Raw genomic sequence first — 23,790 nt, 5'->3', positions numbered from 1 at the left:
ACTCATGCTAACGCAGGGCTTATGGACAACAGTGGTGACGATTTGGCTGCTTGGCAGCTTCAAATGGTGACATTTACTGAGGTGAATTCTCCCCAACCCAGCCTGCTTTTTAGCTTCATAGGCTCAGAAACTTGATCCCATCAGTGTTTCAGAGTCGATTAGACATGGGGATGAGGACCCACATTAACTAAGCTCAGAAGAGCTAATGTGTAAGACCAGAACTGTCAACCTATCATTTTGAAATGAGAAGTCTTGACTGTCATCTGCAGGGCCATTTGTTTCTGCCTGATTAGAATGTACTGGAAGGAAGTGTTGGTGTGGACCAGGGCAATATTTGCCTCTCACACATTTGTATTACTTGGGATCTTCGGAATTTTCCTTCCTGAGATACTTAAGAAAGACATTATCTAAAAACTCAGCAATACCTTCATGTGTTGAGTTTATAGCTGGATTTTTTGGGTACATTCTTATTACTGGAATACAAGCATTTGAAGACTATCACTGGGGACTTCAGCTACTGACTACAAACTGTCGTACCTCAGTGGATTTTATTCTCTCTGATATCTGGTAATCTAAGATACTCCCTAGAGTGATATCACTACCTTCAGATACTAGCTTAAACTTTAAAGAAAATGAAGTTAAATATATTCAGCTACTCTCTTATTTAGAGAAAGTAAGAATTTCACTTATAAAAACAAATATGTAATTTCACATTTTTTCTTCCTTGTACTTAAAAAAACAAGTTATAATCTTCCTTATACTGATATTTGTCCCCAGTATTTTTTCACAACTTTAAGAGTTACTTACTATTCAGCTTTTTTCATCAATAACATAAGAATATGCGAAAACAATACTACTATTTTTCTATATCAGGTTATTTTTTCTCTAGTTCTATCATAATAAACTCGATTTCAAATAGTATCAACTACAAGGTACCTGGGGAATATTCCAAATAGTGTTTTTATAGGCTTCATTTGTGATCAACAAAGTGATCAACAAAGTAACCAACAGAGAGAGACTTCTGCTAATCTTTCCGGTCCATGGCAAGTATCACTTCTATCCTGAGAGCTGAGTGGACTCCTTCCTACATCCTTGCCACTTTTGCTTCTGGGCTTGCTTAGAGCACGGCCTTGACCACACTAGTCAACTGCTTATCAACATGAATATCCTCAGTGTTCGAGTTAATTTAGGTGGCTGCTCAATAAATCCTGTTAAGTATGTGGGAGTCACATTAATTTCCCTTAGTATGAACATAGATATAAAAGATGACAGACTTGAATCCATCCCTTTAAAATTAAAGTTGAATTGGACACAACTTTGAGAAAATGCTCTCCATGTGGGAATTATACTAGTCTTTTAAAAAAGATGCTTATCTGTGTGTGTTGGAAAATTTTGAAGAAAACACATACTCAAAATTTACATATTTGTACGTGAGACAAAATCCATATAATGGTTTGAGACATCCCAGATCTTTTGCATTCTCCATGTGCCAGGATGTTTAGCTTATATGATCATTCAGTAATAAGTTGGCTAGTCACCAAAAGTATCACTTAGTAAACAACCAGAAAATGTGTTCCTTGTTATTTTTCTAAGTTAGAGAACTATAACCCAGGACCACATAATATGATAACCAATCACACAAAATAGAATTAATGAATACCTCTTCTAATAAAGTAATTCTGATAATTTTCAAAGTCAGCATATCCAGTTAACTAATAAAATATTCACTGTGTACAGATGAACATGCCTAAGTCAAAGTACATCATTTGTGCTCCTACGTAAGAGCACACTTTTGAATCAGTTTTTTGCCTGTCTTGGAAAAAAGTGACATCTTCACTTTGGCTTTTAGAAGAATGTGTCTTTGCCAAGAACATCTTAATTTAATTTTAAATAAATATAGAGTCATTGTTAATTATAGTTAAAATAACATAATAATACATTTTCAATATTTCTAAAATAATCACTGGCCAAGAAAAATGCATGTCATGTTTATAAAATACCACGCTTTCTAAGTGTTATTTTAAAACTTTGCTCTGTATGATAAACAACAATGTGGGTAAAAATATATCAAATAATTATTTTTACCTCCTCAGATGAGCACTAAAAAAATTTCAAGTATCACAGGGTTCCAAATATGGTTCTTGAAATATTGATGACCACATAGTAGATGTAACTTAAAGGTTACCTGAGCAAGCCAAAATTCTAAGTAGTTTGAAATACATAATAATTCTGTGACACTATGAACACAGTATTTCTTTTTACTTTTATAAGATTTCACACACTGTATCATTAGTTGACCACATAGTTATTATATTTAGCTAGATTTACCGTAAATGCCGTTATAACACCTGTGGTTTCCCTCATTAAGAATTGAATGGAAGGGGTCAGGGGTTGAAAGGGCAGCATATGTGCCATGAAAGCACTAGTTAACATAGCCTATTATATTGGTGCACTGGTAAATCTCATTTCTATTCATCATATGATTAGTCCAATCAATATTTATTCCTCTATGCTCCCTTTGTCTTATGCTACAAAGGAGACATCCTTCAAATTCATGGCAGAACCCTTGTTATCTATGAATTTGTTGCTTAATTTGAGAGGGAATATTTTATTTATTTGGCAGCTCTGAGTGCTTTGATTCCCTTTCCCTCTAATTATCATTAGGTAGTATAATGGAGTTTTGTGTAGATTATTTATAAATAGATGCTATTAACAGTTCTTTTTTATGCGACTCAAGTACCACATGTATTCATATCTTCCTTCTGAATGCTTTGGAAAGTCACTCTGTTTGTGTAAATATGTTCGAGTTTGAAGTCTGGATTGTGAAAGCAAAGATAAGAATGATTTTCTCTCTCAAATATTCATTCTTTTTGTCTGAGTGGGTGGTTATAGGCACATACATATACATATTGCGTATCAGTGTGTATCAACAGACGCCTCCAAATGCTGCTATTATCTGCTAGAGATTCTGTTAAGTCAGAGATTCTATTCAAAGTAAGATTAAATATTTGCAAGAAGCTGTAATTGGAAGATGATAACACTTTGGGGTAGAATTCTCCTTTTATCATAGTTCATTTCATCATAAAAGACATATGTCATTCATCTGCTTAATTTCTGTCCTTTAGAGAAGAGTGTGTGGGGAGCAAAATTCCATATAGAATGAGAGACATTGAATTTTAAAACACAATTTCTTCTTCTAATATCTACTTTTCTGTATATTTTAATATCAAGATAATATGTTCTGTTACTATCACTTAATGCCAATATGATTAAAAACTATTACTTTCTGGAATAAACATAGGGATGGTTCAGTATTAAGGATTTCTTTTTATACTACTGGAATGATAGAATGTTAGTTTATATTACTTCAGATTATTAATAGCTTTGCACACATAACAAACATACTCCTTTAATTTGCTTTAATTTGGCAGAACTTGACAGTCTTCATGTCTGTATTCCAACTCTTTTTTTTTTTTTTTTTACTGTGTTTGACTATAAATCATGGATTCGCCATTGCACAGTGGTACTGATGTCACTGTTCACAATCCCAGCAGATTCATGTGAATCAAATTTTGAGACTTACTAAAATAATTTAAAAGTCCTAATTAATCAGAAATTGCAATGTTCACTTTAAATTAGAGATATATTATTGATGAAAATAGCAAAATCAGTTACTGTGCTGTGAGTCACATTTGTACTTCTTAGAACTATTGTAGTAAAATACAAAAGCTATACAGGCCATCTTATATTCCTAAAAGGCAAACAAGTTTATAAAATGTGAAGTCACAGCTTAAAATTTTCCTTGTTATTTTATGTAGAAAAACTACGTGTACTAAATCTTTTAAAAATCTTACTGGCAATTTTGTGTGTTAGTTTTAGGGGAAAAGTAGCCATTTTTACAAGGCTTGAATCCCATGAAGACCAACTCTATGTTTTCTATAATTTCTTGGTGTCATTATATATTTTTTGCTCTAAAATTAGATTTTGTGACTTGGAAAAACTTAAATTCACACTTATGTAGTTTTTAAGACTTTTAACTAACTCAATATATGACACATTATCAAAATAAGCAAATATTAATATTTATTTCTGATTAAAACAAAATAATTTTTAATGTTAAACTATCACAGAACCATTTTGATAGTGATAGAAGAAATCATCTTTAGAGGATTCTGTAATGATCAGAAGTTATATTGTCATTAGTGGAAAATGTAAGTTTCAGGCAGATGCAAACAAAGGAGTTTAGTTTTATGGCCCTCATTTATGAAGCTCGATGTTCAAAATTTATACTTTTACATTTCTTAATTTTCTGAAAACATAAAAGCTATGGAGAACTAATGTCTAACCTATGGCATCAGGATGTCCAGCATTTCTGTGTTCCAATAGGTTGTAAAAAATTAAGCAGGTATGTCTAGGGAGGCACAAAATGGGTGGGAATGGTTTAACCATTTAGGAAACTATTTTATTTTTTGGCTATAGATTTTTCAACAATACTTGAAATGTAGTTTTAGGATTTTTCTTTAAACTGTCAAATGATTGATTTTCTTAAAATAAAGACAGTTTATTGACGATTACTTAATGGTCAGTTATTGATGGAGTGCTGACAGAGATGTCCTTCCAGCAATGTTTTAAATTGTGAGAGGTGGAATGTTAATTTAGAAATACTTAAATGAAGTTATTTAGTTGGACTACGTAGAGGAAATTAAGAGCAATAACTTCCTTTTTAAAAAAATCTAAAAAATGTTCAGATCTCTGTGTTTTCAAAGGTGGTCATATTTCAAAGAGGAAGCTATCTTTTAATTCTTACTTTAAAAATAAAGTTTATCAGGAAATAGAAATTTCTTACTTGCAAATAATAGAAACTGGACTTAAGAAAAGCCCCTTCTTGTTTACAGCAAGCACAAAACCTGGGTTCTAATCCTTCCAAGCTGTAGTGACATATTAATCAGGATGGCATCTGAGCCCGTTTGGGAAAGAAGGGTTTTCTGCAAAGGCAGATGTGAAGAACCCATCTTTTCAGTGCCCTGTGTAACCTGTGTAATAAGCAACTGACAAATTACATAGGAGGGAGCCTTGGAAACCAGCATGGCTGGGTCACTTCTTTCCTACCTATGGATGGACTCAGTCTGCCCTTCTTTTCCTCTCATCAGAAGTTTTCTTTCAAGAATCAAGAAAAGAAGCATTTCTAGAGCTCTTTTGGTGCCCTTGCACAGACAAAGGATGAAAAGCTTTATGTTTGACAAGCACAGCCTCCTCTACCTCAGTTAACTGTGGCTGGAGCTTGTGCCAGGACAGTTTAATCCTGGGGCAGGACAATGAGCTCAAGAATCAGAGCCTCTTAACCCCTTTCTTACCCCAGAGCGCCCAGAAATAAGGTCTCTTAAATACTCCTAGTGGAGGAGGGGGGCTGGATGGAGTGACCTGGCATAGACTGCTGGATTGGTCCCCAGGGAGATAACTCAATCCTAGACCATGTTTGTATCTGACCTGACTCAGGACAGTTGCCTTTGCCAGAGGCAGGAGGCTGAGCCAAAACTCTGATAGGACCACCTGGAGATGGAGAGCCTGTGTGGTGGAGCAGGACAGGGGTTTGTGGTAGATGGAGAGTTCACCACCAAAGCCTGGATTAACACTAGCAGCTCTTTCCAGATTAAAGGCTGCCTCAGAGTCTGTGTGGCGGGATGCACAAGGGAAAGATATGTGTTTCCTCACTCACCTCTTAAATTCGCACTCAAGTTCAACCTCCCCTCCCAACTTCTACAAGACTTCTAAATAGCTTGAATCTTTTCTCATTCCACACTCCCCTCCTAATGGAAATACTGGGGATCGAACTTCCACCTTTCATTCCATCTTTAATAAATAGCAGCTCCTGAGGATGGGATGCGGCAAAAAGTCGTCTGTAGGAAGTGCGAAGAGACAGCGGATGAGAGACAATAAGAAGTCTGGAGAGGAGAGGCACCCAGGGCTAAGAGTCTTGCCTGCGGGCTTACTATTTCTCTAGCAGGTTCCCTCCAGGCTGCCTCTGGAGAGTTACGCCAGGCTAGACCCGGTAAACTGTCCCAAGCTTGGTGAGTCTGGTGCCCCCTGGGACAAAAGTTCATGCTGGATTTCCTAGGTGAGCACAAGGAGGACTGGCCCTTGCTTTCAGTCCTTCAAGCAGCCTGTCCCCACAGGATCGCAGCAGTGAGCCCTGTCAGGAGGAGCTGCGGACTAGGTGAGATGCGCTCTGGCTGCGCGCTTCTCTTCATTCCACAGCGTAAGAAGAGGTGTGCAGCTCCGAGCTCCAGGACTTAGTGCGGGGGAGGGGGTACCAACTGAGGTGGAACGCGGTTTGGGACGGCCAGGTAGCTTGAATCTACCGGTGGGGACCAGGGAATTGTTGGTAGGGAGAAAAGGCGAAAAAACCGAATGTCTCACAAGCAGGTTCAGATTTGAGCAACGGAAACCGAAAGGAAAGTGAGGGGGATGAAGAGATGGGGCAGGAAAAGAAAAACAAAGACAGGTTTCTCTCACTAAGTAAAGATGCTCTCCTCGCTGCCAATTTTTGTAGAACGTGCTCTTGAAAGAATTTGAATAGTGGAGCATGTGATCAAGTCGCGACCCGGACAACTAGCTGGGGTCAGTGCACAGAGAGGGCCCCCACTTCCAGTGCGCTGGTCAACCAGGGTGTCCTTGTCCCTTATTTAGTGCCCTCATCCCGTGGACAGTGGAAAGCTTCTCGGCATCCCCCTTCCTCCTTCCCCGCCCTGCCACATGCTTAAGGTCCAAGCTGATAACCACAGCTTGTGTATGCCTCTGAGGCTAGGCCAGGCCCAGGGCTCCCCTGTTCGGCCCAGGTGAGGGTCATGCCCACTCCTCCTTGAGAGGTGTAGGAGCAGTGGGTGCGAGGCCTCAGCTGGGTGCATGAAGGTTGGTTTTTGAGACCCTATTCTAAATGCTTCTGGCCCAGAGCACCTCACTCCTGTCTAGGGTATTGGAAGGTCCGGAACTGACAGTTGCCCATTTCTGTTTTCAGAATCCGAAGGGAGTTGTGAACCTGACAGAATAGCTTCCAAAGAACCGTAATGTGTCCTGGAAGAGACACTCGGATGGGGCGGGGGGCTAGGTACTCAGACCCCCAAATCAGGAAGGGACCCAGTGGCCTCTTTAAAAGGAAGTTGTGTCCAACTGGACAGCGTGACAAAGAGGGGGCCCAGACAGAGCTCAGTATCTACAAATTAACTCCTTAATGTTCCCTGGCGAGTTGTTCAGGTAACCTAGAGTGTAGTCAGAGCAGGTGACTCGCCTTTGTCCCTCTCCCGGGCCACCTCGTAGAGTCCGGTTGGTCCTAGGGTTCTGCTACCTCCTCGGGTGTCAGGGGTCTTGCCCAGATGAGCACTGGCTCCCACTGAGGTCCTTTATCTCATAAAAGAACTCAAGGCCCTGGTTTCTCGGCCACGGATTGCGAGGCCTTTAGTCTCCAGAACTTTCTCCTAGCAACTTTTTTGGCGATGGGCCTGGCCAGAGTAAAGGGGACATTGGAGCAAGGAAAGCCCAGGGAAGGTCTCGGCTCCAGTATCTGGTCCGGTTCCCCCGACACTTCCCTGATTCCTAGGAGGGGACGCGCATACTGGCTGGGATGCTGGCGGGTCTAGCAACCTGGCAAGTACGTGTGCCGGGGAGTGATATTCCCTGCGCCCTGCACGCTCACTCGTGGACCACGACCACTGCGTGACCGGCGTTTCCAGCTGCCTCTGCCCAAAGCCGTCCCTCTCGCTGTCCTCTCCCATCCGGGTGTCCTCTGCTGCACCCGAGAGAGACGCGCGCAGAAAAGACTCAGAGCAAACCAAGAACTAGGGGAAGAAACTAGCTCCGTTCGCCTCTCCAAAAAGCGCCCTCCGGCGTCCTGCTCAAGTCCCCGGAGGCATCATGCCTTCCCACAACTTTCTACTCCCAGGCCATTTGCAGCCCCACCTGCGAACCGAACTCGGGGAGCTGCGCATCGCCATCCTCTTTCCCCTCGTGCTAAGTGCTTTCCCTTCCCCCAGCTCCCATCGTGAGTTGGCTGGCCCCGGGACCCTGCGCGGCTCTCTTACCTCGCATGGTGTGGCCGCTGTCCTGCTCCGTGTAGTCATGAAGCTGCTCCCAGCCGGAACCCCAGAGAGCCCCAAAATCCCGCTCAGCACCAGGCAAGGTGGTCTGCAAAGAGCTGCTCCCGGGAGAGGACCATCCCTTCAGGAAGCCGCCCCGGCCACGGGGTGACGGTGGCCGCCGCGGCTAGCTAACAGTTTGGATGTTGTTGCTGGTGACTGTTTTGATGGCTGTTTGTTGTTTGTTTGTTTGTTTTCAGGAAAGGTGCAAAAATGTCCTGGCTGGCTGGTGCCTGGGTTTTGTTTTGCTTTTGTTTTTCCTTTCTCTCCAGTGTGCTTGCTTTTTAAAAATGCCACCGCCTCGGGCTCGAAGGTTTCTTTTGTGATCACTTGGACTGAGGAGGAGGAGGAAGGGCAGCCGCAGCAGGAGGAGTTGGTGGTGGTTTTGTTAGTTACAAAGAAGACGGAGAAGGATCAAGGGGAAAAAAGGAGACAGAAAAGAAAGAAAGGCGGCGTGGATGGCAGAGCATGTGCGTTTTCACATGACATCTGTGCCTGTTAGCGGATCCACAATGTGAATTTTCACTGTTCAGTGGCAGAGAGGAAGGGAGCGAGAGAGAAAGAGGAGAGAGGTGGAGAGCGCGAGCGCAGACCCGGCTTATACCGGAGGGCGGGTTTGGCCGGACTTCCCGGCCCCGCCTCCTGTCAGCGCCGCGGCCAATCAGCGCCCCGCGGAGCGTGGAGCGGCAGAGAGGGGAGGGGTCGCGCCCGGGGACAGGGGGCGGGGCCAGCGACACCGGCGTCTCCGGCCGCGGGGACCCAGGCCGGGAATTAGAGCAGGCTGTTCTAGGGCCCCGTGACGCTCAGTTCCGACTCCAGCCCCGTGGAAAGGGGCGACCACCGGTCCTTTGGAGGCAAGAGACGCGGGGACCGGCGGGTCCCACTTTATTTCCCTCTCTTGGCAGTCCCGTAAGAGTTAGTTTGCAATTGATGGCAGCGCTTTGCCCAGTCCTTTTCCCGCAAAGTCCGCATCTCTAGCAGGGGTTTCCAAAGACAGACGGGACGCTTCAGTACTAGTGACAGAATGCAAAACCACACCCCTCACTTGTAGCATTACTGTAACGCGGGTCTAGGCAGGTAGTCGGACGTTCCCCTCTCTTCGGTCTTTAGGTAACTAACTAACTAACTATCTAACTAACTAACTCACTCTAACTAAACTAACTAACTAACTAACTAACTAACTAACTAACTAGCTAGCTAGCTAACTAAATCTAACTCTCACTAGCTAATTAGCTGAGTGACTGACTAGCAGGGAGTCTCCAGCTCTCCTTCCCCCTCTCTCTCTTCTCCTTCCTTTGTCAAGGCAGTGAACTTTTATAGTATCCTCTGGCTCTGGGTTGCAGGATTTAAACCATCCGAATTTGGCCTTGAGGACAGACACTCCACCAGAGCCTGGACTATGAGGCAAGATGGTGTGGTTCTGCTTAGCTGGTGAAAGTGAAAGGCTTTAAAGAGAAAGAAACTTGACTAGTTTCCCTCCAAAGACACCTATCTTAGAGCTCGGCAATAAAAGAAAAGTCAAGTTTCTTGTACTCCTTAGATGAAGTTTGTCATCTCTGAGGATTTACTTGCATTCTGATAAAAACCAAACGAAGTGTCAAAATTGTTCCACTGAAAATTTCAATCTTTGTGGACAAAACAAGCACACTATAGATGTAGTACCTCTGCTTCTTCTCTGTAGTTAGGGACGTCTTTAATAGTTGGGTTAATTGGTTATCATAGGACTGGGAGGTGCAAAAGTTTGCTTGATTTCTTCAGTTTGAATGTGTAGAGACAGGACTCATTAGCACATCATTGGAAAAGAAAGCCTCCTGACATTTTAGGTGCCCAAATAACTTGATGTTTTTCTTTTTTGCCAGTATTTATTCATGTTATTTTATGTAACACAAAATATACTGTAGAATTAGTTGTTTAGTCAGTGGGATCAGGGTACACTGCCAAGTAGTTGCCCCCTTAATAAAAAACGGATCAGTTCCTGAGACTTCACCAGTGTTAAATTGGTAGAGTGCTTCTGTATGCCTTTCCTTTGTAAAAATTTTTTGTGGAAAAGTAAGTTGATTGAGTCATTAACTAAATGAAATGAACAAAAGGAAGTTACTATTCAGAATAGCTATTCCCTTATAAATACCTTTCTCCAAGACCTGTAATTGACACAGTAGTTATTCTTTTAAGATAATATTGAAGGCTTCTGGTTTTATCATTTTTAATCAAGTAAAATATATTCATCATAACTACATTAAAGCTGCAGTAAGTTATGCCTAATTTAGTTGCTTCATTAAAAATTACTGCATATAAAATAGTTAAGAAACAAATTGTGACTATATCATTTAAATTTTATGAGCTTCAAGCAGAGACACAGGAATATTGAAAATTTCAATGCCTTTGTAAACATCGTAACTACTATTGTTATTATTTTATACTTCTATTTCTCATTAAAGAGGAATTTCAAAATTCAAGAATTTTAATTGTTTTACATATTCTTGTTTCTAATCACTCACCAAATCCTGAAATGTCTTTTTACTGCTGTAATATCTATAACCCTTAAAAAAGACAATAAACACAAACATGACCCTACATATTTTTATGTGCTTTTTTTGTTATATGACTTGAATACTACATATTTTTTTTGTACTATATTTCTTGATTTTTCTTCAAACATGTTTGAAAAAAACCTGTTAATTAAAAATGAAGACTTTAATTATTTCAGTTTTCTAAACTGTATTATACATGTGGTCATGCAAAAGTATTTATTTTCTTTTTAGAGGAAAATGAATGCTGATCATTGGCTATAATATGGTGATCTGGGACTCTTTAGACCTTGCTAAAAAAGGAAAACACCTGAGTTTGTCAGTATTTCTGTAAGTTTCACATTTATTTCAACTGAATGGAATCCATTTGTAAAGAGCAAATATTCAAGACTCAAATTAAGAAAGCCAACATTTCCTAAGAAAATGCCATATATATATATATATATATATATATATTGCGATTTTATAACTCTCCTGGATGACAGATATTTATATTTCAAGTGGTATAACAATAATATAGTCATAAAATGTCCATATTCACAAGAAATACAGTGACAGCAATTTTATTTGAATGATTGTGGAACTGTCTAATTATAAGCTTTAAACTCTTCTTTGACTCTGGGCCTCAAGGATGTTTTGTTGGTGGATCAATTTTGATTAGTTTCAATGCAGTCAGCCACACAGCACTATGCTCAATCTTAAGAACAGATATAATTTCACCTAGGGCTTCCTGTGCACCTGTTTTCTCTACATGTCAGCACTCCTCAGGTAAGGTTTTGGAGTATCAGTGACAGGAAGTGTCCTGAAGGAGGCAAAGCTTTAATAAGAGCCAGCCAGGCAGGGTGAAGATGGCATTTAGGACTATGTCAACCCTGAAATGCTTAAAGGAAAAGAGAAAGTCATGGTTTATTATATTTGGCACTAGTTTGTCTGTACATGAAGAGTGTTTTAAATAATTATAAATCTTGGAGGAATAACGGCAATGCTGACATGTGTACTGGGAATGACTGAAAGGTTGCCTGTGCTTAACCCAGCTCAGGAGACTGTGTCATTGTGACAGTTAAAAAAGAGACACAAAACTTCCTTTAAATATTACAAAGGCCTGGGGGCAGGGGTGGTGGAATTTTTTTCCGTTTGAGACCATTGAATATGGAAAAAATAAAGTGTTGAGTTCTCTGTTGCTGAAGGCATTCAACAAAGGATTGAGCGAAAGGCTCTAATAAAGATGCTGTAGCATAGATTTCTGTAGTAGGTTGGAAATTATCTAGGCTGCCTCTAGGGTCTTCTGTGCTTCCAGGCTAGTATGGCCCTAGCAGCTGCATCAGAACCATGCTGTTCCCTACCTGGGAAGGCAGGCCCCAGCCAGAGCAGGAACAAAGGTTTGGAGTGCTCCTGGGAGGCCTCCATAGAAAAGTGCGGGCAGATAGGAAGTTTTCTGCTCTTGCCCAGTAGATGCCAATTGTAAATGGGGACAAAGATTCCTTGCATTTTAAAGTTCCCTAATTTGGGGAAGAAAAAATAGTGATTGAGATTGGTTACATAAGTATAAAAGAAAAATAAATCTACCTATTTCCATGTTCAACAGTCTTTCAATTGTCGCAGAATCCTAGTAATCTGTTAGGGTCTCCAGTTGTGCTTCCTTTTAAAGTAAGGATACAAATATGACACATGTTCGAAATGAACAAGGAAAGCAAACACTAAAATGTGTAACTGTGCCCTATAATAAATTAGAGAAGGTGGTATAGGCCCAAACAGAAATTAACCTCAATATGCTGCGTGGAGGTGAAGAAGGCTAGCTTCAGGCAAAGGACAAAATGCACAGGTGAAAAATAAGAGCGAAAGCTGCCAACATTTACTGGATGAATCACCTAATTTCTGTTTCTTTCCAGAGCTTGCCTGTTAAGTGCTATATCTGCCCCCTACTCCCAGATAAAGCATTGAGGCTTTTATGTCTAAGAGCATAAATCTAAAAATGCTGGATCCAGGCTTCAAACAGATATAACCACCAAAATGTAAATTCCAAGGGTATAGGAACGTGCTTGATTTTAGTTTAATTTTGGTGCTAAATTAACAGAATTTAGAATCTTGCCTGACAAAAAGTAGATGTTTAAAATGTACATGCGAATGAAGAAATAGACGTTTGAACCAACCCTGGCCCTCAACAGTCTTCCCGTAGTCTGTTCCCTAAGCGACATTAAATGCGAAACAATGAATTTTGACTGGGAAAATAAAAGCCTGATTTGGTTCAGCATGGAAGTTAGAAAATAGTTTTGTAATAAATATTCCAATTCAGAGTCAGTGTAAGCCTGAATTAAGTTTACATTAGTAAAAATGAAGGAAAAAAGTATGATGCAGGGTGCATTTTGCAAGCAGAAGCTCTGTCTCCCAGTGATGACAGAGAAGTAAAGGACAGCAAGTTAGTGCGAGTGAGGCAGAAGTCCACCATAGCTTCAGGAGTACCATGAGCAAGGAGACTGGGAAGAATGCATACTCCACCCTGGGGAATAAACAAGGAGTGTTGCATATATAGAACCGGAGACTGGGGATTAGTTCGAAGCAAGGGTGAGCATCATAAGACATTGTAAATGCTACGTTTAAATGGAAATAAGCCTAGAAAGCATTAGAATTGCATTTTGTATATTTATACAATATTTTGGGTAGAGGCAACTTTTTTCTAAATGAAGTTGGTTCTTTATAGTGTATAAAGGAAAGCATATTTTTCTATGAATGAGTTAAAAAGTAACTATTTTGAACGGTGGAAGAGTCCCCAGACAAATCAATAGAGTAGACAAAATATTTGTTGCTTAGCTGACAGACAAAAGATTAACAATCTCTATGAAAAAAGCGACACAAACTTACAAGGTGATAAAAACTATCAAAACTAGTTTTGGTAGAGAAGAAAGTGAGCTAATTTAGAGCCAATCTTTGCTTTGTGACTTTTTGCTTCAGGTGAGTAATTCTCCGTCACTGACAGCCCATAAGTCTGTTGGCGAGTTGTTTTCCAGAGTGCTTGGGAAATCTTTAAGTTTTGCATGAATGGTAAATATGGATTAAAACGCAGATATAATATTTTGTATGACTTAAGCATTGTGGCTAATATCCTCCAAGATTTATCTCAAATTCATTATTGCTCTTCCTTCAGTGCCTTATTAAGCCAAACTAGTGTCCCCGTCCCCATTCATGGGGAGGACGGTCTCAGAGTTCACGTTACCTTCCGCCTTATTCCTACTCCATCAATTTTCCATTTAGTTGGAAAGAACTTTCAAAAGTCAAAGACAAGTAATAATTATTCTCCTAAAACACCAGATAGCATTTCTTTTTGCATTAAAAAAATAAACCAGACCCTTATCTTGGCTTATAATATGCATTACAGATTACCTTGAAACTCTATGCAATTATTTAAAGTGCCCCTATCATTTTCAAGTGTGTTTCAGTTGGGGTAAGACAGTAACCCTAATTCTGAAGTCTTGCTGCCATAAATGTTAGCAGGGGAAATTTCTTCCATCGTGTCTTCACTCAAAGAGACTTCCTAATTCTTTGTGAGAACATCTGTTTGCTTTCTCTATAGCATGAATTAGAAATTATTATTTACTTTCATTTATTATTACCAAACTAAAGGTCTAAATATATTTTAATTAATATTACCTACAACACAAGGACCTAGAATTATACTACCACTGCCTGGTATGATCCCTAAAACTTAGAACATGCTTGGTAAAATTTTATTAAATGAATTGCTAACTTGAACTAGGATTGAGGGATAAAAGAGATGCATTTTTGAAAGCTTTTACACATATTTGCTAAGATGTGTCCTTGTCACATGATCACACTGAAACCCACCTGGGATATAAGTTGTGCTTTTCAAGGAAACTAATGTAGATAGTAATGGTTAAGTGCATTGGTTCTAGAATGAAAAGAAGTAAGAACAAAGAAAATCAAACAGATTTCTTGTCTTCACATCTTATTTGCAATATATCGTCTAGCTATTTACTTAACCCATTATGTACTACATGCTTATGTTCATGTTACAGTCATAGACAGAAGCTCTAGTTCTCAGTGGGGCCAGTATTCAGATGTTAAGCCTAGGAGACTTTGGGAGATGATTAGATTTGGATGAGTCAGGAGGGTAGAGCTCCTGTACCAGTTCCCTCTTTCCCTACCACATGAAGATCCAGCAGTATCTTCATCTTCAACTTCTCAGCACCTTGCACTGTGAGAAATAGATATCTGTAGTTCAAACTACCTTTCTAAATTTTAAAGTTACTGTGGAGGGAGCAGACTAAGGTTTTGCCTGAAACCCACAGAGAGAGAGAGAGAGAGAGAGAGAGAGAGAGAGAGAGAGAGAGATCTGCAAGAATAAAATGAGATATAACAATATGTTGCTCAGAACAACCAACCAAACAAATAACATTAACTACTGATCATTTTTACTATTAGAAAAACCTATTCCATGAATTAGCAACAGTCGATTTTTAAATTCAGGTCATTTTACTTTGATTGCCCATCAGACTCCCCAGTTACTTCTATGCAATAAATGAGTACAATGAACACAACCTAATTTAATATTTATTACATTGTTAGTTTTAAATTTGATTTTCCCCAATTACATTAATTCCCTTCTGAACTCTTTCTCTTTCTTATTTAATCAATTTTGCACTTCCCCTTCTATTGACATATAGATTTGATATCTTTTCAATGTTCTTTTAGTAATCCCTGTAATGATTAATGTTGACATCAATTTAATGATTGAGAAGCACCTAGGAGATTACTAGATCACATCTCTTGATGTGCTTGTGAGCACCTGTCTAGGGATGATTAAACAACTAGAGGCACTTCCCTGAATGTGGTCAGCACTGTTCCATAGGCTGGGGAACTGGATGGAAGAAAAGGAAAGAAGAGAGAACACATTGGTTCAGACATTCGCTCTGCTTCCTGGCTGCCATAATGTGAACTGCTTTGGTCTTTTGTACCCTCCCTCTCATGGGGGACCAAAATCCCTGAAACCATGAGACAAGATGAATTTTTCCTTGCTTAAGCTGTTTTTCTCATGGACTTAGCGTGGTAAAGCCTCAGAGGAGAAAAATTATGTGTCTGCGTTTTATTAGAACAAATATGGACTAGTACTTTACCACATTCCAGCCAGTGCTGGGACTTTAAGCAAATGACTCCACTAGCAAGTGTCTCTGACCTGCTGAGTGCCAGTAAGGGCATCATCATGCACTTTAATTTTGCATGTTATGATCCTTGAAAAAAGCACTATTATTGTTGCTTTTATTTTGCATAATCAACATTCTTTCGAATCTGCCTCAGATTTAGATTTCCTAATTTTTCCGCATTTTGGGCTTCCCTTTGGGATTTCTCATTCTGTTGGAAGTAATGCTTTTTCATTGGTCCTTTAAAGCGGACTGCTCCAGTTGAATGTGCTCAGGCACTGACACCGTGGGCATGTTTGTGCTGCTTCTCTTTTGAAGAATATTTTTCCTTTCGGTTGGTTTTGATTTTTATACTTTATTCATGCTGCTCCAATGTCTTCTGTTTTATATCATTTTGATGAGGAGGCAGATACCAAGACTGTGCCTTTTGAAAGAATGTCTTAGTCTTTGGAGCTCAGCTGTTTTCCTGTGATAAGCTTAGGTGTGATTTTCCTTTTCTCTTCTTTCCTTCTTTTAAGAAAAAAAAATTCCCTTTTAAAAGATTTTATTTTTAATTATTTGTATATGTGTGTATCTGTGTGTGGACATGTACACATATGTGCAGGTGCCTACAGAGGCCAGAAGAAGGAGTTGAATCCCCTTGGAGCTGGAGCTATACGTGGTTGTAAGTCACCCAATGTGGATGCTGGGAACTGAACTCAGGGCCTCTGGAAGCGCAGTACACACCCTTAACCACTGAGCCATCTCTCCAACCCCAGGTGTGATTTTGTTTTCATTAGAGTTTGGAACACCCCATAGATCTATTGCTTATGTCTTTCATTACTTGGAATGATTTTTTTTTAAAAAAAAGTTTAAAAATTTTAATTATTTTTATTGTATGTTTATGAGTATCATGCCTGCATGGATGAAAGTGCACTTATCTAGTGCAATGACTGCAGAGGACAGCAGAGGCCGTTGGACCCCTGGAACTGGAGCTAAGGATAATTATTAGCCGCTATGTAGGTGCTGGGAATCAACCCAAGTCATCTGTAAGAACAGCCAGTGCTTTTAACCTCTGAGCCATCTCTCCAGCCCAATTTGGAATGTTCTTAATGCTTGCTCTTTCACTTACTCTTACCCCATTTTCCTTCTTTTCAGGAACGAGATGGTATTTCATGCATTCTAGAACCTTCTACCGTGAGCCACACAGCCCTCTCACACTTTAGTGTACTTTTTATTCTTTGGCTTCCTAGACTCCATCAGGATATATATATATATATATTTTTTTTATTGCTAACTTCTATCCAACTAATACTCCTCAGCCATGTGCAGTTTTAGTTGATCTATCTACTAAGCTGTTTTCTTTCAGTTATTATACTTTTTTTGAGACAGGGTCTTACTGTGTAGCCCTGGCTGGACCAGAACGCATGTTATATGGACCAGGATGGCTTTGACCTCACAGAGCTCCATCTGCCTCTTAGTTATATTTTGCCACAGAATTTTCATTTGGCTCTTTGCATAAATTCTGGTTATCTGGTGAAATCTTTCATCTCATCATCTGTTTTCTTAAAAAACCAGATGAACATAAATTACTTCAAAATTCCTGTCTGATCATTCTGTTTCACCTGCTCACTTTATGTATTTTTATTAGCCAGAACTTTGTTGAAATTATAGATATTCCAGAAATCTTTAAAATGTTCCCGAATGACATAAATGCTACTTTTTAATCATTCAATTTTGTGTTGCCATATTTGAATATTCTAGACTGAGTAATTTATAAAGAACAAAGGTTTATTTGGTTTACAAGTGTCATGTCCAGAAAGTTCCAACAGCGTGATGCCACCATCTAGCTGTATCATAACACAAGGGAGGAGCAGGGAGAGGTCTGAAATGCACAGTAGACACAGCAGCAGCAGAGCAGAGGTCACTCTTTTAGAGCAACTCCCTCCTGCAGGAACTAACTTGGCCTGACAAGAATTACACTAATCCCTTCCAAAGGTGGTCTCCTCAGGACCTATTAATCTCTTAAAGGCCTTATCACCTCTTGAAGCTCCAACACCTCTCAGTACCACTATACTAATGACCAAGTTTCCAGCAGAGGAACTTTGGAGAAAACTCACATACAAACCACAGCAATTTACTTGGGATTACAAGGATTATCCTTCTGTTCTAGAAAAAAAATGGAATGGACAAAGAAACGAGAGATGAGGACAATTCTGAGGATTTGAGTTTGAAGAAAATATTGTTGAACAGCAAGTACCTATACCAAATTTGACTCTGCATTTCCCACTGAGATTAGAGAATCTTCTGTGTGTTTGTACCTTTCAAACATCAAAACTACTACTGGTACATGGTTCCATGTTTATAAAATCACTAGTATCCTACTCTTCTTTTCAACTTGATCACAAAAATTTGATCAGTTCTTTGCAACAAGTGCTTTCATCTTCTCTACTGCTCAGTGGGGCAATGCGAACCTGTTTCCCTCTGATGTCTTATGATGTGGAGGTCCCATCCTGGCGACTTACAGCTACATTTCTTTTCTTGGGGGAGTTGTTGAGACAGGGTCTCCCTGTAGCCCCAGCTGGCCTGGAACTCACTTTGTAAACCAGGCTGGTCTTGATCTCATAGAGATCCACCTGCCTCTTCCTCCTGAGTGCTGGAACTAGTATTCCACATTTGTTTTCTTGGGATGGCAAATGGAGACTAAGTGCCTCCATTTTAAGAACCAAATCATAATCACCAGTTCTTCCTGGGAGAATCCACATACACACCTTGGGACTGCCGGGTTTGAATGCTTGACATTCATGAGACCTGACAGTGTTTTGATAGATGATGCACATACATAATTTGAAAATTTAAAATTCATTCGCAACCATCAGGAGATGTTTGTGTTAATGGAAGCATCATTTTCCTCATCAAAACAGACAAGGGAGGCCTGCCGCCCTCAGATGCACAGGGCTGCAGAATCTGTCTTGCGAATACGAAGAGGCGGATGCAAGAAGCGCCATGTGTGCAAGAGCAAGGTGCCGATCGATCTGAACCCATTTTGGAGGAGTCTATCTTCCTCTCTGAAGAGACACTGGGAGTAAAGGGCTGAAATCGGCATGCTTTTTTACAGACTTTGAGCATGTACCTACTATGTAGCCCCTAGTGGAACACTTAGAATTTCAGTCAGTTGGTATAAAAATGTAGAGGACAGTTTTAAAAACATTTTTTATTTATTATTTTTATACATATGTGTGTATTGCCTACATGTAGGTAAGTGCACCTGTGCCCTGCAATGCCCGCAGAGGACAGAAGAGGCTGTCGGATCTCCTGGAACTAGAGTTATGGACAGTTCTTAGTTGCCATGTGGGTGCTGGGATTTGAACCCGGGTCTTCTGCAAGAACAGTCTGTGTTCTTAACTGCTGAGCCATCTCTCCAGCCCTGAGGACAAGTTTTTATTAGAATGTAAATTCTGTTAAATAAAATCCAGGACTTAGAAGAAGGACACGGAGAAAAAAAAACAACAAAACGAAACAAAAGTGAGAAAAAGAAGCCCAACTCCATGAGAGATGAAAAGTGGCAACGAATTATGAGAAAAGGCACAAGAACCAGGGATTGAAAAGGCCAGAGGCAGAGACACAGACATAGCATGCACTGGATATTAGTGGGACATATTTCAACTTAGTCATTCTATGGATGGTGAAGAGAAGCAGGGTTAGGGCTCAGAAACAGAGCAGTGAAAGAAAGAGAGAAGAGAAGGAGCTGAGTGGAGAGGGCAGGGGAAAGCTTGGCTTTTCTTATTGGCTTCCCAAGGGCAGTTTATCACTTAGGACTAGAACCAATTGCTTGATTCCCTGAGGAGTGGTACCTGGGTTTTTTGTTTGTTTCTTTGTATTTTTGGCAATTGAGTTCCCAGGGTGTTCTCACAATGGTGCCTTTAAACTACCAGTCCTTGTCTTTTAAGCACAATGGTCTACCATGGGGAAAGAGAGAAGTGGGCTTTTCTGTTTGGATTCATTTAGTGCACACCATGTGACTATGAAACCAGAAACACACAGCAGTATCCAAGGTCTTTCAATAAAGATTCAGTAAGAGCTTTGTTTTTCTTTCCTGCAAAGTAAACACAGTCATGAACTAAACTGCTTATGAGATTAAAAAATATATTTTGGTGAACTTTTGTTGTTTATTTAGGAAATACTCAAGCATAGTAAAATTAGTGCAATGATATAGCTATATGTTAAAAAGGGGAAAATCCCACAAACCTTTCCAAGTATCAGTGAACTGACAGAAGTACAATCATTTGAGTGAGTCATCTTTTTTTCTTTTTCAGTTGACAGATTTGTTGCACTAAAAATGTATCAGACATAGGAACATAAGTATTTTCAAAAAGGCTTAATTTTTCTGTGTCATGAGTCTCAAAGAAAGGGTGATGCAATCAATCCCAAACAGGAAATATACTTTGGAAAATAACTGGCCATTTCATGCTTTAACATGTATGTAGGCATGTCTCCAGAGAAGGCTTGTGAGGATATTTCATGCATTTAAACTTGAGGGTAAGTTGACAAAGAGTTGTATCTGCTACATTTGCTTGTGAAGGCACGGACAGAATATGAGGAAATGTATAAAGTAGTGTAGGAAACATATATGCCTGTATTCTCTGTTCGACCCAAGGGATGCCTTAACTGCCTGTATTAACAGTGTCCAGCAGAGGGCGCAGCGCCCGGTGGCAGGAACTGGTTTAATCAACTGCTGCAAATCCACTGTCTTGGAGCTATGATCAGAGGGGTGAGGACAGAAAGACCCTGGCACCTTCCACCTGTGAGGAGCAACTTGTAGGCCAGCAAAACAATATTTAAGCTTCAAATTCATTGATCTCGAATCTACACAAACCATATTCAACAGCCTTTAGAACAATTACTTATTTCGTTTTATTTTTATTATATAGATCATGTATGAACTAGGAGCTACTAGGAAAATGAAGATAATCTACTAAGTTTTCAAAATTTCCTTTAACCAAGAAATCAAGAGTAGTTTAGTACAGTGTGTCTTAAATTTCCCACAGTTTACTGGCTTAAAAAACCCAATCTATCTATCTGTCTGTCTGTCTGTCTATCATCTATCATCTATCTATCATCTATCTATGTGCATCATGTAAGTGCCTGGTATCTGTGCAAGCCGGAAGGCTGCTTATTCAGTGTGATTCATAACATCAAAACAGTTTAAAGGACCCAAATAAATAACCTAAATCACATGATGAAGGGATGAACAAAAATGTGATACAATGAAATACTATTCAGCTAAGAAAACAATGAAGCACAAGGGAGGAGTGGGCATAGGGGAGGGGGGATGAATAAAAACAAAGTAAAATGACATATATGTATGAAAATTCCCATAACGAGGCTGGAGGAGTGGTTCAGTGGAAGAGCACTTGCTTAGCATTTATGAAGCCATAGGTTTGATCCCCAGCACTGAAAAAAAGAAAAAAAATCCGTAATGAAACCCATTACTCTGTATGTTAACATATTGCATAAGACCAGGCATGGTAGCACATGTCTTTAATCCCTGTACTTGGGAGGCAAAGGCGGGCAGTTCTCCATGAGATGGAAGCCAACCTGGTCTCCATAGCAAGTTCCAGGCTAGTTGTGGCTACTATCTATCTATCTATCTATCTATCATCTATCTATCATCTGTCTGTCTATCTGTCATCTGTCTGTCTGTCTGCCTGCCTGCCTGTCTGTCTGTCTGTCTATCTCTCTATCATCTATCATCTATCTATCTGTCTGTCTGTCTATCATCTATCTATCTATCTATCTATCTATCATCTATCTATCTGTCTATCATCTATCTATCTATCTATTTATCTATCTATCTATCCATCTAATTTTCCTTTCCCTGTCAAGTTCATGTTTCACTTAAATGTTGAAATCTGTACAACTTTATTATCCTGGCTACATATAACCTGATCTTTTTTTTTTTTTATTTTGGAAGGTTACCTCTCCTGTGGAATAACACATTCTTCCACTAACTCTCGGAATGCTCTAGAGTCTCCAAAAAAGAAATATATTTTTCACCTAAAGGTGTATAAACCTTGGCAATAACAAAAGGACAATAAATGGAAAACTTGAAATGCTCAAGGAAAAGGCAAGCAAGTTTGACCTCATGATCTGTGATGAGCAGGTCAGTTCAGCATCCGGGCAAGGATCTTAGACTTGGGAGAAAATTGTAGGGGAAGAGGTGCCAATGACTGAGAAGACGCTCTGGGAGAGAGAAGGGAGCCATGTTTTAAAGCACAGTTTTAGAAAGCAGAGTTTTTGTATATTTACAGGTAGGGGTTTTCTTCATTTACAGATTCTATGAATATAGACCAGTAAAGTTGACCAACTTCCACTTCCATAAGTTTCCCTTATGAAAAACATTTTCCATTCATAGGATGAATAATTTTTCTTTTACAATTACTGGGTGAATGTTGCAACATTATTATTAGCTGATGCTAATTTGTGATAGACTTTGTTCTCCATGTAATACAATCTGCTGACTTCTCCAACTGTCCATTGTTATAGTATCACACAAAGTAGTTTTTCTGTCCTAAAGACCCTCTTTGTTCTGTTGTTCTGTTTGTTCATCACCAAACCTCCCTCTACCCCTCGCCCTTCCCAATCCTCCATTCCTCCCAACCCCTCACTCCAGTCTCTCACAACCACTGATCCTTTTACTTTTTCCTTCCCCAGAGAGTTCCTTAACTGGACTCGCTCTTTCTGTAGCCCTTTCAGAATGTCTGCTTTCACTTAGTAATATGCATTGAAGTTTTCTCCGTGTCTTTTTATGACTTGATCATTTCATTTTACCGCTATTGTCTGTACATTCAAATTTAGTTCTCTGTTTTCTTGTGGAAGGACATCCCGGTGGCCTCCAAGTTTTGGCAGTTTGGAATAAAGCTTCTATAAATAGCCAAGTATTTTTTGTGTAAACAAAATTTCAGTTCATTTGGGAGAAATATCAAGGAATTTGAGATCACTGGATCACCTTTGTAAAACACTAGCACTCCATCTCAAAGTGGCTGTGCCATTTTGAATTCCCATCGACTTTGAATGGCAGTGCTTGTTCCGTCTCTTCATGAGCATTTGGTATTGCCAGGGCTAGGACCGTGGCATTTTACTGGGTTGTAGTGATAGTTCACCCATTGCTGTTTTACTTAGTCATTCCATAATGACTTATGGCATTGAACATCTTTTCATATGCTTATTTTCTATCTGTATATTTTCACTGGTGAGATGTCTGCTGAAATATTTTGACCAAAAATGATCATTTAAAATTTATTAAACACAAATAGGCATCAACAGAGAAAGCTTAAAAAAGAAAAAATTATAATCATTTTGAACATTCAGCCAGTGTCATATATAATCTGTTCTTTCAAATGATTTCTTTTTGTGTAAGCACACAAGGACTTTATTTAAATTGGCATAATTCTCATTGCTCACATAACATTTTATTTTTTAATTAATTGGTTGAGAATTTCAGACATGAATATAATGTTTCCATCAAATCTGTGTCCCCACTCCCTCCCCTCCAACTGCACCCCATATTTTCCACTCCACATTCCCTGTCCAACTTCATGCACACTTTTTTTTAAGTTCACTTAGTGCTTCCAGGATGCGCATGGGTGTAGGGTCATCCACTTGAACTTGGGCATTCTATCAAGGGCCACATTTGACAAAACTGACTCTTCCTTCACTCAGATATTCCCCCCTCTAAGTGCCTCAGCTATGGGTAAAACTTCATAAGTCCTCCCTTGCATCTGTGCTGTAATTTTGGCTGGTTTGATCTTGTGCAGGTCTTGTCCATATAGTCAGAGCTGCCATAAGTTCATGTGTGCCATAGCCCTGCCATGTCTGGAAAACAGTTTCAAAAAGTCCTTCACAAGCATCTGGTGCTTGCATTCTTTGTGCCTCCTCTTCCAAGATAATCCTTGAGCCTTGCGAGGAAGGGTATGATATAAATAGATCATTTAGGACTCT

At 39.7% G+C, this 23,790-nt stretch overlaps 1 protein-coding gene across 1 annotated transcript in view; it reads right to left on the bottom strand.

Moving 5' to 3' along the window:
- Positions 1-8,709, bottom strand: part of Rorb (RAR related orphan receptor B) — a 187,673-nt gene extending 178,964 nt beyond the window's left edge. Inside the window, exon 1 of the mRNA XM_008837556.3 lies at positions 8,076-8,709. Coding sequence (XP_008835778.1) covers positions 8,076-8,082 — 7 coding nt within the window. The 5' untranslated portion in view covers positions 8,083-8,709. The remainder of the gene's footprint in view (positions 1-8,075) is intronic.
- Positions 8,710-23,790: the final 15,081 nt, after the last annotated feature.

The sequence above is a fragment of the Nannospalax galili genome, unplaced genomic scaffold (assembly GCF_000622305.1).
Source record: "Nannospalax galili isolate Female #2095 unplaced genomic scaffold, S.galili_v1.0 scaffold858, whole genome shotgun sequence".
Lineage (NCBI taxonomy): Eukaryota > Metazoa > Chordata > Mammalia > Rodentia > Spalacidae > Nannospalax > Nannospalax galili.
This window is presented reverse-complemented; position numbering and strand designations above follow the sequence as displayed.